Source organism: Triturus cristatus, chromosome 5_1 (genome assembly GCF_964204655.1).
Source record: "Triturus cristatus chromosome 5_1, aTriCri1.1, whole genome shotgun sequence".
Taxonomy (NCBI): domain Eukaryota; kingdom Metazoa; phylum Chordata; class Amphibia; order Caudata; family Salamandridae; genus Triturus; species Triturus cristatus.
The window spans coordinates 483,517,832-483,533,406 of NC_140587.1; the positions used below are offsets into that span (position 1 = coordinate 483,517,832).

Consider the following 15,575-nt stretch of genomic DNA (forward strand, 5'->3'; position numbering starts at 1 on the left):
GAGTGTAACTCCCTTATCCTGACTAGAGTGGTGGTTTTCTTTGTGACATCTCTGTGATGCATCTCAGCTCACAGATAAGACATCTTCGCTTGTTATTATAAGTGATCTATTTTAAATGTATTGTGCACTTAGGAAAGATGATATATCGGGTGTGGTAATTTGGATATGCGGCCTTGCACCATATCCTGGGTAATCTTGGAACAACATGTTCACAGGCAGTGTCATAAACATAGGCAGGAAGACAGAATACCGGGACACAGGTCTGACGAAGAGGGCCACATGGGCTGACACACCACTAGTGTGTTTGCAGACATGGACATGTGACCTCTCCAGGGACTACACATATTTCCGCCAGTAGATAGGTCGACCATTAAGGTTGACATACACACACAGTGTGCATTTAGTGCGAAAGTCCCGATACTCAATGGCAGACATACCACAAGTATGAGTGCAGACATGGACGTGTGATTTTTCCAGGGATAACAGGAGAGTACCACTATGGTTACCATAGACATATATCACATATGGCGTGAACTCTGGGAACAACACAAAGCTCTTGCGAACACACAGCATGCAGGCACACATGCAAAGTAGAGTCATTCCGCGTGGTTTAATACACCACTCAGTACCTGCAGTGAGTCACGACAGCCCACACCATCGGATGAGCACCATGCTTACAACTCTGGCATATGACCACCAGTGACATTAGATTTCTGACCACTGATAGCAACGTGTTGGTCCTACAGGTACCAGAATGCACCAGTGGAAAGACACACAGGAGCATACTATCCTGATGCCCGCTTACTATGATGCTACGTGAAATAATTCAGGGACACCGTTAATGGCATCAGCTGCGAGACGGTAGTTACTCGAATACCGCCTCATCTGAAACAAATACTACAGATACAAGAACGCAGTGTGCATTACGTAATTGTTCATTTAACAATTTGACAATTTTTGCCATATTCATAACATCAGATTGGAGCCCCTAATATGAGCAACAGCTTTGCCATCCAGTACAATATAACGGGTATACTTTCATCTATACTAGAGGCAGGAATTGCAATGTACAGATAAAACAGATAGTAATGTAGTTTTACTTTTACCGTCCTAAGATGACGGCTGTATTTTGCAATACTTTGCAGCACTATGTGTTTTGACATTAATTGAGTCCTTTTACAATGTTTACCCGGATATGTATGTAAGGCACTATGAACCTTCACTCCATTGTGTGATCAAGACCTTCTGAGGTCAAAACGTGTCACAGAGGATTTATGATTTGCAATAAATCCCCTTAACAATTATTGAAGTGATGGCTGTTGTTTATGTGACCTGAGAGCGTGTTTCAACTTTCACTTTGCTGGATATCGATTGCCGGTACTCTCCGCCGGTCAGCGTGCAACCCCTCAACGGGCAGGGATTCCCAGAAGGAGGTTGTGTACATTGGATATATATATATATCAACAGATGTCCCCATAACGCGTTTCGGCAGTCACCTGCCTTGATCACATGACAGCGTTTGGGATTCACATTGTTGAATTTAAAGTGCTAGTGCAGTCAGGTTTGCCAATGGACATGGAAAAAATACTTTTGTGCAGTATTATATGCATTGAGACGTTGTCACTGTTATTTGTTATTATATGCTTAAATGCATATTTTCAAAATTCCTTAAACACGCTTGTTATAGAATTTCATGATTTGACATGCATTTGTCATTGTGGTTATATCATTGATCTATACATTGTTAGCATAAATGCAAAGAAAACAATGATCAAGCATACATATTGCTTTTTCCTTATCCGACAAATCTAAACAACATTGAATTATAATGTGTACCATATAAAGAAACGAAAATACCCAAGTATTGTGCCATAATAGAAGACATAAAAATTCTTCCAAGGTGTAAGTGATAATAAAATCAATATAATTATGTATCTTGAAGTTTCCTTATCCTATACCCATATTCTCCATTTATAGCGACATAATGTCTTTCACTTTACTTTTGGTATGTGTATATATATATATACATATATATATATATATATATATATATATATATATATATATATATATATATATATATATATGCACATGTGTGTGTTTGTTGCTCCGTTAAAAATGATATACATATATATATGTGTTTGAAACAAACTTTCAATAAGGTGTACAAAACACAACTGAACACCTTATGTTGCAAAAAGTAGTCGTAATTTGTGACCAGCCTTTTTTGCAATCAGTATTGCATTTTTTCAGAACCGACCAATTGATTTATATGTTAGTTTGTTAAATTCCGAACTGAAGTGTGCCCTAGTCCAACCTATCCCATTATAGTCAGCAGGTAGGTCGCAAATTGCTACTCATTCTGACTCGGCAAACTCCGATTTCGACCGTAAAAACGTTTTTTTTCATCTGGCCCTTAATACATTAAATCATAACCAAACACACCATCTCAAGGTATAGCTGTGCCAATTCAACGAACATTTTTTTTTTATCTTTCTCGTTAATATTAAACGTGTTTAATGATCGCATAGCTTTGACTACCTACAAAAAATCAAATTAATAAAGTCAAAAATATGAATGCAGTCAAAAATAGGCGAACCTGACAAATCTTTAAGCCCTAGAACGACAGAAATGCAAACTCGCTTTCGTTACATAGAGAGTTGTAAATGGGTGTAACAAACGTCCCTACGTTCTTCTCAACTTTCTTAAGGGCAACAACAATATAGAACAAGCAGTAATGATTGTAAGATGATTTCTTCAGTCAGAAAAAAAGCTAACATAGTACCCATTATGTGCTAAAGTATTTGTAAATGAAAGAAAAAAATTACGATACCCCTGGGTGAAATGTGCTTTATTAGAGGCGCCCATCAAATATTAACTGGATCTGATTGGTTAAATACATTGGTGTGACGCTGCATTAGCGTACACCGGCCGGGCAGCAAGAGACAGAAGGGAAAGATTAGCTGCTGCTCCAATCGCCTTATCTAAGCAGAGAGCAGCATCATGGGATTACCGTACCCTAACACCAGTCTGAACAAGTAACAGGCATTTACAAAAACAAGCATTCCTTCTGTGGCACTGGTGGGCTCTGGGAACAGGAGAGCAACAGACTCTCTGAAGATGTTTAGTAAACTAAAGGCGCGTTTTTTCAGCACACGCCCAAACATTACAGAAGAAGCTGAGAAAAACGCTGACGGTCCTCAAAGTGCAGTCCAGAACCCAGCAGGAAAGGTACAGGGAATCAATTATGGGAACTTTGCGGGAGGAGGGATTTAAAATGCGCATTTTGTAATAATCATTGGAGAGTAATTGATGGCATTTTATAGAACGGTTTTTTGTTGATGTTCTTTGTCTACTATAGTATAACATTATAGAAAAGTGTGTTCTTTATTTGAACAAATAGGTTCAAGAAGGCCACATAGATCTGTGAATCCGAATACCTGGGGTTAGGATACATGTATCTCATTAGTGCAATTTTTGTATCATCGACAGGACAACATTTTGTTTTTGCACTTGGTAGGCAATTGTACCCGCCCTAGTATAATCTATGTCACCTGCAAATTTCGATTCGAATTTCATTCGGGGAAATCTATTTGATCAATCAATTAATCAACCAGGAGTTTATAAAGTGCGCTACTCACCCGTGAAGATCTCAAGGCACTGGGGGGGGGGGGAGGGGGGGCGGTGCAGCTCTGGATCAGTCGAAGAGCCCGGTCTTGAGGCTCTACCCGAAGGTGTGCAGAGTGGGGGAGCGTCTGATGTTGACTGGGAGCTCGTTCCAGGTGTTTGCTGCGACATAGGATAATCTGATCTGGCATCTGGTGTTATAATGTAAAAAAATCAAAAATGCATTTATTTAAAAATGTCTATGCTTGAATGCATTTTTATATTTACTTATTTGCTGAGCATCGTGGATAGAACCGTTCCGCAGAGGTTGCATCAAACAGTACACTGGAAAGAAGAAACCTGCATATGGGAAAAAGAGTGGTGGTGAATGGTACATCTCAGGGTAGTTTGGAAATAAGGAGAGTGCAGGGAAAGTTCATAGAATTCTCTCTTGACTTTGGCGAAAAAAACAATAGAATTCATGCAATTGAAGGGGAATATCAATCAGCTGGAACATTTCTCCTACAGATAAATATTGAACATACATCCAGGGTAATCCGATGCTTGTCTTTCCTAACTCGCGGATTGGAGGAATCACATTACCCTCGAATTATTGGTTCAATTTAAACTTGAAGCTAATTTCACCCCTGCCAAGTGAACTCTGAGAAGAACCTACTGCCGACTTGGAGAGAGACAAGAAGGCAAACGAGTCATGTGAAATAAGCGTCCAGTAATCAAGGAGAATTGACTGTGTGCTCATGGTTCTATTTTACTTAGTTTACGTTCCTCCACACGGCCTCAAGTCCATGGCAAAGTTGGGGTGAAATAGGGTGTTTTCGCCTCTTCCAGAGACCAGCAAAGGTATCTTCTGTCATGTGATCTATTCTTATCCACATATACAAGTGTCTTGTATGGAGATGTTGGCCCTGGTGTCTACTGTCTAGTTTGGTGGCATGCCTAGTGACCTGGGCAAACACGGATATAACTAGGTATATTACAGTATTCCTAACTGCTGCACGGGCAGTGGTTAAAGGTTATTTGTACAAAATATTGAGTTTAAAATATTGTGACACCTAAATATCAGAAAAAAATATTGTGATAAGAAAATATCGTGGTATAGTATTTCATTGTGAAGAATATGTTTTTTTGGTAAATACTTTGTCTAATTTTTTTAAATATTGTTTTCAGTTATATAGTTGTAAAAATATTGTTTTTCAATTATTTTAATGCGTTTTAGTTAATATATTGATTTTTGGTGTTAGTGTTATTGGTATAATTGTGTGTCCTTTTATAAAATATAGTTTATATTTATAAGTGATTGAGGGCCTCATGTAGGAAGCCAAATACCGGTCGGTAACGGCCGATTTTCGGTAATTATACCGTTACCGACCGGTATTTTGGCTTTTGAGATGTAGGGGGAGAATTTCATGATTCGGTATTTACCGAATTGGTAAATACCGAATCATGAAATGAGATGTAGGGGGAGTGTGTGGTGGGTGTGGGGATTCGTTATTTACCACCAACTAAAGGTTGGTGGTAAATGACGAATAGGTGACAAAAAGCATTTTTGTGCACGTTTAAGTGTGCAATGTGGCAGACATACATGCCCTTAGGGCATGTATGTACGCCACATGTGCACACATGGCCGAATCAGGGGTGCAACAGGGTGTCAATGTGACACCCTGCCACCCTTGCATGTGCTCCCCCATTACCGAATCGGTATTTACCGATTCGGTAATGAGGCATACCTTCCCATCAATGGGAAGGTATGCCTCATTACCGAATCGGTAAATACCGATTCGGTAATTACCGAATTTTTCCGAATCGGTAATATTTACCGACTCATTACCTACATTGCATTTACCACTTCATAAATACCGAATCGGTATGATTCGGTATTTATGAAGTGGTAAATGCAAGCCCACCTACATAAGGCCCTTAGTAATTTTAAAAAAATGATTAGTAGTTTCTAGTGTTGTAGTAGGCCGTTAGGTTTGTTGAAGGGTAAGGTGGGATGTTAATTAAATTAGAATTTGTTTAGTTGAATAATAATTAGTTTTCCATTGTTAAATATATTGTCAATTGATTATTGATAATGTGAATTATTTTATTGTTATATTTTATTTTGAATTTGAAATTGTAATTTTAATTATAATTTAAGTTTATTATTAGTAATAGAAAGTTATACTTTAGTAACAGGACACTAGGTTTGTAGAGTTATAAGGTGGGAAGTTATGTAAGTTATGAATTATTAGAAAATAACTTTAAATAGGTTTTAATAGTTATTATTTAAATTGCTTTTAATTACGGAAATTATTTAATGATTTAAGTTACATTTTAATTGCAGGTTGCTGGGTTTATGGGGAATAGGGTGGGAAGTCGAATGAAATTTAATCTATTTTAATTTAATGTTAAATATTATTTTTGATAAATAATATTTGATGATTAATTATGTAAAACACTTAATTTAATAATTATTGTGCAATTGTTATACTACTTTATTTCTATAAATATATATTTTAGTTTTTATATATTTATTGCACATGCATTTTTTTATTTTTTTTGTAGGGAGGTAGGTTGAGAAGATTATAAATATATCATATTATTTTTATTAATTGATATATATATGCAATTAATTAATTGGTATTTTTGTATATTTATTATGTTTTTTAGAAATGTTTATTTATTTAACGTTAAAGGCTTGTGAACTTTTTCGTGGAGTGATTTTTGTTTTTTAATTTTTTTGTTTTAAATAAAATAATTATTATTAAACCTCCCTGTTTTCTGTTTTTACAGATTTTTACTGTCAAATACAGACTGAAAACAATGTGTTTTCTGTCTGCATTTATTTTTAAAAGTGGATAAATACAGAAAATTGTGCTTCTTGTAAGTGACTCTCCGTGCTGTCTTTCACAAATTATAGGCCAGCAGCTGAGCAGATGGTAAGCATTGGAAATAAAAAAACACAGGGTGAAATCACAGTAAATAACGGCATGTGTCAATGTACATTTATGGTAAAATACTAGTATTTACCAGTGGATGTATTGTTATGTCATATTTGGCAGCTTAAGTAGCTAAAACACGACAGACATCAAAGTATGAGTGTGCGCCTATCAGTTAAATATATATGGAAATGCACAGTTTTACAAATTCATGTATACGCAAAACACAACATAAATATGGATAAATACAGATAAAATGACCAAAAAATAAATATGGATAAATACAGACGGAAATGGGCAAAAAAATAAATAACATAAAGCTGGAAGCCCTAATTGTAATTAAATAAATAAATAACGATTTCACACATTGTTTGGCCAGTTAGGGAAGTTGATGTTATTATATGTAATTTTCTTTTTTCTATTTTTTAGTTTATAATTTTTTTTGTTAAAAATAAAAAAATAAAAATATTTCTGTATACTATCATTTAATAATAATTCATATTGGGGGCCTGATTAAGATGGTGGCCGGACGAGCGTCCAACCGCTATTGTTTCGGGCAATTGCCCGTCCAACAATGTGTCAGCGATCCCACATGCCCGATTACAATAGGACCATCGTGCAGGCAGTCCTAAAATGCCTTTTTACCACAGAGGTGGGTTCTGTGGCCTAGAAAAAGGGCTGCAGCACAAGCCGCTGTTAAAAAAGAAACTTTGTGCACATCAATGCACTGTGTGCCAAGCACCATGTGGCGCCTGGCACATGGTGCATGGATGTGCGTGGGGGTACCACGGGTACCCCCAGGGCCCCTGTACAATGGCCCACAGGGCGCCCTGCTTGGGGCCTTCAAAGCCCTTTTCGGACAGCCTGTACATGGCGGTTGGACTGTCATGAACAGGCTGTCTGAAAGGGACATCCTAATCTCTACACCCTACGACGGTGCCTGCGCAAGCACCTCCCTCATTTTAGGGATAGGAGTCCGACCGCCACCCCAACGGGATCCGTGATACTGTAAGAGGTGGTGGTCTTTTCCCCGACAGTCAAGCTCCAACCACCTGCATCCTAATGTGGTTGTCGGACCGATGGGTTGGATGTCGGTAGGACCTCCATCAATGGAACGGCCTGTCGGGTAGTGTTAAAAAATTTTCACTAAATTATTAGGATTTGTATTCATATATATAATCCTGTTGAAGTCAAATACTTTCCCCATTGTTGCTTAGACTGGAGTGGAAAAAGTCAACTTAACCCCTCCCACGTCCAACACTTTCCCTACTGTTCAAATGAAAAAGGATGGTGCACCAAATAGGGAGTCAGAAAATTCCAAATATACTCCAAAATGTTTTCTTTATTGAGTTTTCAATTTAAAATATGGACATCAGCCAACGCGTTTCGTTCCCTAGGGAACTTCGTCAGGGCGAGAGTATCTTTGTCTTGATTCACGCAATAAGTATCCAAATGTCCAATTATTCCAAAAATGGAATTTATTCAATACGATCCAGAAGTCATAAACACTTTCAGCGTATCACAATCTTGTAAGTATGTCAAATCGCCTCAAAATAACAACTCAGGTCCTTGTCAGTGTCGACATTTGCAATAATGGTACAGGCCCCTCATCCGGACTCCCAGCGACTGGAGAAGGAAAAGTAAATATAACCTCTCCTGAATCTAACACTTTTACTGCTGTTCTTTTGACTAAATAAGAAATAGTAAATATAACTCCAATGAAGTCTAACACTTTCCCTACTGTTGCTTAGACTGTAGTGGGAATAGTAAACTTAACACCTCTGAAGTCCAGCACTCTCCCTACTATTGCTTAAACTGGAGTGGGGGAAGCAACCATGACAGGAATGGTGTGAGAAGTGTTTCGTCCCTGTTCCGTATCCCCATGGTCCCTTCACTCTGCTCCATTGCACCAGGACCTGCCTTCCTCGACAATCCACTCAAGCACAGTTTTCTGAGCACCCCTGGAATAGGGTGAAGGGTTTGAGGTCTTGCAAGGTGGAGTCCCCAAGGGTGATTGCGGGTTTCGATGCACCGGCGATGCCTGCCGATCTAATATCTTGCCTGAGTGGCCCTATCGTGGGGTCCATCCCAGGCCCTGAAACCTGCTGTTAACATGCCATCCTGGGCCATCTAGTGCAGTGGTGAGGCGTGGTAGCCTGGGTGGCCTTGGACTGCCTTGTCTAATGGGCACCCACTCCATCTGACCTTGGGGACTCACTTGCAACTGAACTGGGCCTGATGAAGGGGCCCCATGAGAGCAGAGAGGTGAGCAACATGGACCCCAATTGTGGATCATTTCCCCCTGCATTGAGTGGATGTGCCTGCACGGGGGCCGTGTCCATTTTGAAGCCTCCAACTGCCCTGATTGAAGTGTGAGACGTGGCCACATAAACGTAGGCTTAAGTGGCAGCATGGGCTAATCCTGTGAGCCTGAGACGGGCCTGTAGGCGGCCCTGTGACTGCAGCCTATGGGCTTTCTGGGCCCCCCAACATTCTTGTTGCCTGGTACAGAGGCTGCTCTGTAGGTGCAGACCTGGTTGGCGCCCAAATCAACCTACTGCAGCAACTGGAGACTGCCCCCATCCAGTAACAAGAGCCATAATCACCAGCCCTGGCTGCACAGAGCCTCCACTCTGTGCCCGGTGCTCACCTCATAATATATGTGCCGCCCCTCACCCAGATCTCGTAGCAAGGAGGATTGTCGGTAGTGAGACCTCCTTGAGCACATGCGGAGTTGGGGGGACCCGGATAGGGGACTGCCTAGTCCTGGGAGCCCTCTGTCTGAGCCCCCAATGGACTGTTGAATGGGTAGCTGGTGACAGAGCAAAGAGTGGCATTCTGAGGACCATCTGGAAGTGCTTGAACCCTGCAACCTACTCAGGACCATACAGCCCTTGCCTCCCCACCAACTCGGGGGGACGTTTGTAGCACCCCACTCCTCCTCCTCACCTAACCATACATCAGCACTTGCTTGATTTGCCCAGACAAAGGTTGCCCCTCGCAACTTCTCCTGTGACCATTGTGAGACACTATGAGGGAGAGGGGTGTAAAAGGGTGCCTCAGCCTGCCCTGGAGACCGAATGCCCCTGTACAATCAAATCAGCATTATGTCGCATCCTAAACCCACCAAAGAGAGTTCTCTGACCTCTTTATGGAACAAGACCTCAACAGCAGATATGGATGCACAGGAGTGCCACCCACTCAGTGTGAGCAGATGATCAGCCCGGTGCCTATCTCGCAGGACTATATGGACCGATTCATCAAAGATGTTCACTCCAAAATATGATCCCTTAAAACAAACTTTAAGACTTGCCTCCAGGACATGCACCATGACATCTCTGAAATAGGGAGTGCGCGTAGACAATCTGGAACGAATGGTGGACTGCCAAATGAGGCAGAAGGTAAAATTGCAAGCCAAGCAGAAAGACGTAGAAAATAGAAGTCGCCGAAACAACATCTATATCCGGGGGCTCCTGGGGTGGGGGGTTAATAGAAAGGGCCTATCAAGTGTCACCAGCACCGATGCACTCTAGCTCCAGCTCAGCCTCAGACATCCTAACTGGGGCTTCTCTTAAAAAGAGCCCATCCAGCGAGCATCCAGGGGAAAGCAGACCTGGTCTTCTATGGTCATACCATCCAACTTCTCCAAGATCTCTCTCCAGTTATCCTGTGCAAGCTATGTGACTTCTAGCCGATCACAGAAAAACTGAGGGAAATGAACATTCACTACCAATGGGGCCATCGCCTTTGCTCTCATGCTTCACTGTAAGGTAAAGCAGCAATCCTTTCACTCTCTGGCAGAAGCAAATAAAATGCTGGATATCTCTGACTACAGGCCTAGTAGAGACCCATCCCCACCTTAGACAACAGTTGTGGAGGGATGGCGCTAAGCCTGGTGCATGGGGTGATCTCGTCATCATGACAAGCGGCAAAAGTATAGGGTGCTGCAGGAGGCAAAGTAAGACATTATAACTCACTTGTGAAGTATGGAGGAGGACTGCTCTCCAATGCCATCCACGACTGGCTAACAGTGACACTAAAGGGTTGACATACCCCCTGCATGGAGGTGACACTCACTTTTGTAATGCAGCTTTGATGTTTTTGAGACATTATTCTCCGGATAAGGCAGGCCACGGGGTCAGGAGGATGACACTTGTTACTTGCCCATGCACAACGTCAGGCCGCTTCAATTGACTGGCTTTCCATTGCTAGGACAGAGGACATTTCCACCCCAATTTGTACCACAGGAGGGTGACACCTCTAGTGGGTTCTGTGTGCATCCACGCCGATCTCCGCATTGTTGGGCCTTACTGACCCTCTGTTACCTGTTTTTTTTTTGTTTGTTTCTAATTTGTTTTTTGTCAGTTGTCCACTGGGGGGCTGTGTTCACCTCTTTAATGGTCTGAACCCCACATTCTCACTTTTAGGCTCACAATACGCTAGCCTTCTTCCCACCCTGTCCCCTCTTTCCACCATCAGGACTCTCATGCCATCAGTGACCTCCCAGGATGCTTGTCACCTGGGATATGGCACTTCTTAATTTGAGCCATCCCGACCTGCCCCTGCCAGGCCCTATCCTGGCCCCACCCCATCCCTTAACAGCTGAACCCACTTACCCTTGCCATGGGAACAGCCTAGTACCCTAAATTGCTCTCCCGAAACTTTCAAGGCCTAAACTCGCCTAACAAACACAAGCAGGTTTAGCAATAACTTCTTCAAAAAGACCCACATGCCATCCTTCTACAGGAGACCCACATCCTGAGGGAAGACAGCCAACCCCATGTCCCTCTGGCAATATCCACATTGCTTCTGGGCCCATCCCTCTACCAAAACACTGGGTGTGGGCATTCTGTGCAAGGCGGGTTTTTGCTCCATAGTCTTAAAAGCTGTCAAAGACTAGGAAGGACGTATTTTAAAATTGAGTATCGTAAGGTGCACACACACCCTCTCACCCTGTTTTACCTGTACGCTCCCAATCAAGCACAGGACCTCTAAATTTGAGGCCTCCTTCGGGACCAACTGGCAGATGTGGTGGATGAAGTTATAGTGGGAGGTAACTTCAACCTGGTATGGGATGTGGAGTTAGATCGAAGCACAGCATCCTATCAGGGCACGTGTGCGATATCCAGTCAACTCAAACACAACATAGCAGATCTTGGGCTAGTTGCGCTTGTCACTGTAGGCATCCTGACACACAAGATTACTCATTGTACTCTCACGTTCACACATCCTACTCTTGCATATCTTTCTTACACATTCCCTACTCTGTGATCACGAGTCAGTAGCCATCTCAGACATCTCCATCTCATACAATGCACATGTGGAGCTGGTATGGTCCGGTGGCACAAGCCCATGTCGTGCTCAACCATGATGGAGCTTCTTCCCAGACCTCGTTAGAGACTCAGTAGACATGGCGGATATCCAAAAGGGGATTATAGAATTTTTCAACCTCAACGCTCTCCTGGACATGCCACATTATATGCTTTGGGACTGGTCCTGAGCTACCATTAGTGGGATGGTATCAACCATTGCCATTACTACAGCGGGAAAGGCCAGGTTGGTGGAGACAGGTCTATCGGCGGAGATTAAGGTTATAGAGAGAGACTTGGCCAAACAACTCCCTCCAGATGCAGCAAATGACAGCTCGCAATCATACGAGGGCAGTTGAGAGCTCATAAGACCAATAAAGCTGAGTGCTCTCTTCTGGCCTTGAAATAGAACTACTATGAGGGGGGAACAAGGTTGACTCTTTACTGGCCCATAAATGATGCCATCAGCTAAGACTCACATAACAAAAATGCGGACGGGAGTAGTGATTTGGACAACCACCAAAAGAGCCAAGCAACAAGCATTTCACAACCATTACCAAGCCCTATATACAGACGCTTATCAAAGGGACTGTGACTGGGACCCAATCGAACCTCATCACACTGACCATCTTGATACCCTTATTGCACCCACAGAGCTTCACTGGGCCCTCCTGGAGCTCCCAACCGGGAAAACGCAAGGCTGAGATGGGTTCCCCATCAGCTTCTACAGTATATTCTTCCCTCACACTGAGCTTCTTGATGCCCTTATTACACCTGCAGAACTTCACCGGGCCCTCCAGGAGCTTCAGATCAGGAAAACACCAGGCTCAGACAGGTTCCCCATCAGCTTCTACCGTATATTTTTCCCTAGCTTACAGAATCGGCTGTTGACATTGTTAATCTCTTCTACCCATAACACAGGCCTCACGTCTACTATGGAGGCAGCCGAGATCACCCTCATTGTTAAGCCGGGTAAAGACCACATGTTGTGCTCCTCCAACCAACCTCTAGCCCTTCTGAACACCGATGGCAAGATTTTTACGAAGATCCATGTTAACAGGCTGGAACTTTACCTCCCTGTCCGCATAGATCCTGAACAGGTTGGTTTTATCCTCAACAAGAAGGGAGCAGACAATATATGCCGGAATACGCATCTGTTTGAGAAATCCCACATCACAATATTCTGGCTTGCCGTCTCTCGATCGACGTGGAAAAGGCCTTTGACAGAATGAGCTAGGCCTTCCTTCAGGCAGTTCTGACAGATAGTTCTAGGGTCTGGCATGATATGCAGACCTGACTGCCTTCATCCGTATTAATGGACACAATATGAGCTTTATCCATTTTTCTCGAGGCACCTCACAGGGATGTCCGTTATCACCCCTGATCTTTGCTCTGGCAGCTGAACTGGTAGCCATTACTGTCCGGTGGATGGCAGATGTGGTGGGCATAGTGTTTGGAGACCGAGTCGACAAAATAAGTCTCTTTGCGGAAGACCTTCTGCTTACTCTTACACAACCCGCCACATCCCTGCCGGCAGTCATATGCTGTCCTCTCTGCCTTAGGTGTATCGGACTTCAAGGTCAACATGACCAAATCATACGCCTTAAATCTCACCATACCCCGGCAGGATATCCCCACTCTTCAAATGCGAGCCCCATTTCAATGGGCCCCCCATACAATTAGATGTCTGTGTCTTAACTTACCTTCTGGGCTGTTCTCCTGGACACAAGCTAACTAGCAAGATGTATCGCCAGTCCATATTGGGTGACCTCCGTTGCTGGAAACCACTGTACCTCTTATCGCTGGGCCAAATCAATGTAATAAAAATGAATGCCCTCCATAGGATTGTTTATCTCTTTCAATCCTTACCCACCCTGTCCCCATGATGATATCCTGCACTTACAGCATCACAAAAGCTCATTCATCTGGGGTGGTAAACGACCCAGAATCTCTAACTGCTTGTTAATGTGGCCCAGAGACAGGGGTGGCTTGGGTTGTCCTAACCTTCTTGAATTTTACTGGGTGCCTCATTTACACTATATCTCTGACTGGGTTGTCCATGAGAGAGACAAATATTGGTTCCATATGGACAGAGCGGCAGTGTGTCACCCCATATGGGACTTGGCTTGGCTCCCCAACCCCGCCAGGCCGAGAAGATCCTATATAGCTAATCCCACTAGGACAGTCTTTGAGATATGGGACAAACTGGCACTCAAGAGAGGTCTCACCACTTTTCTTTCTTCCAACAAGCCAGTTGCCTGCAACACAGACTTCACCCTGACCCTCGACCCCCACACATTCCCTAGCTGGGGGATCGGAGAGTGTAGGGGCCTAGGCGACCTCTTCAAGGGAGTCAATATTAAGCCCTTTGCCCAATGCAAATTGGACCTCAAACTCCCTGAATCAATGAGATTGCAATATTGTCAGTTGCACCTCTGGGCGCTCCACCCTCTCAATGTTCAGGGGTTCACAGAAGCCTTCATCCCTTTTGAGAAGCTAATAAGGGTGTATGAGCTCCAGGGGACTGACATCTAGAACCTACCATGTGCTTCAGCACTCTACACCTTTCTGCATGCACCCATATCAAACACAATGGCAAGCAAGCACTTCTGCGTGCATCTCACAAAAACATTGGGGAACTGTTTGGCGTAATATATCCAAGATATATAGAGTATACCCCAATGAAGGACACCTCATGGCTCAGTAGTACTATACCCCAACACGCCTGCACGCTATTGACACAACAGCCTCTGCTCTCTGCTGGTGTCGCTGAAAGGAGCCTGGAGACTTCTGTCACTTTAAGTGGTATTGCTCTCTTATCACTACTTACTGGAAGCAGATTCTGGGACACATCGAGGGCACTGTGGGCTTCAAACTCCCTGCCTCTTACACCACTGTTATACTGGGCATCCAACCCCTTGCATTGGAAGCGATGACACACAAGGATTGGAGACTCATTAGCCATAAGTTGGGCTTTAAAAAGTAGCTGATAGAGCTTCCCTGGAAAAGACTGTGGCCCCTCTCCCATTGCCTTATGGTTCACACACCTCTAGCATGTTATGGCAATGGAGCAATTGTCTCACAAATTGACCCAAACTGGTACCAAATTCACACGTATTTGGCAACTGCTACTTGACTATCTCTCACCTTGAAAACACTTGCTTCACCTGGCCAAAACTTAAAGCACTGCACCTTTTTGACTAGACAGCTCGTCAGCTGCCATGACGGCGAAACTCATGCTCAACCCAATGCATGGTGGACCTCTGTCTCTGCTCCCAACTCACCACTGAGGGGACGCCCTCATGTGCTACTCCGAAGCACTTTGAAGAATTTTGCAGTCCTTTGGGGCACATTCTGACCTAAGTGTGATCTGCAACTATATCGACTCGCAGTGTACTGTCACATCTGTATATTATTGCCCGCAGCAGTATTAATATGTTATGTTATCGATGCATAGTAGAATATTATTTTAAGAACATGTATTGTTTTTTGGCAAACCATTAATAAACAAATTACAAGCAAAAAAAACAGGAGTGAGAATTATAAATCTGATCTAATTTCTACTTTCGGAGATCTATATTATTATTTGTTTTCATTTTTTTTTTTTTTAATGTTTATATTATTCTTAGTGAATGCGTTATTTGGGTTTTTAATATTTTACAATTGTATATATTGGTGAAATTAATTCATAAATGTTGTTAACAAATTGTTTATTACA

The 15,575-nt window shown here is 42.8% G+C and overlaps 1 protein-coding gene across 1 annotated transcript in view; it reads left to right on the forward strand.

The window, feature by feature from the left end:
* Nucleotides 1–3,016: 3,016 nt before the first annotated feature.
* The window catches only part of CNGB3 (cyclic nucleotide gated channel subunit beta 3), a 966,824-nt gene continuing 954,265 nt past the window's right edge, over nucleotides 3,017–15,575 (forward strand). The window contains exon 1 of the mRNA XM_085604101.1: nucleotides 3,017–3,231. Within this exon, the coding sequence (XP_085460227.1) occupies nucleotides 3,121–3,231 (111 nt within the window). The 5' untranslated portion in view covers nucleotides 3,017–3,120. The remainder of the gene's footprint in view (nucleotides 3,232–15,575) is intronic.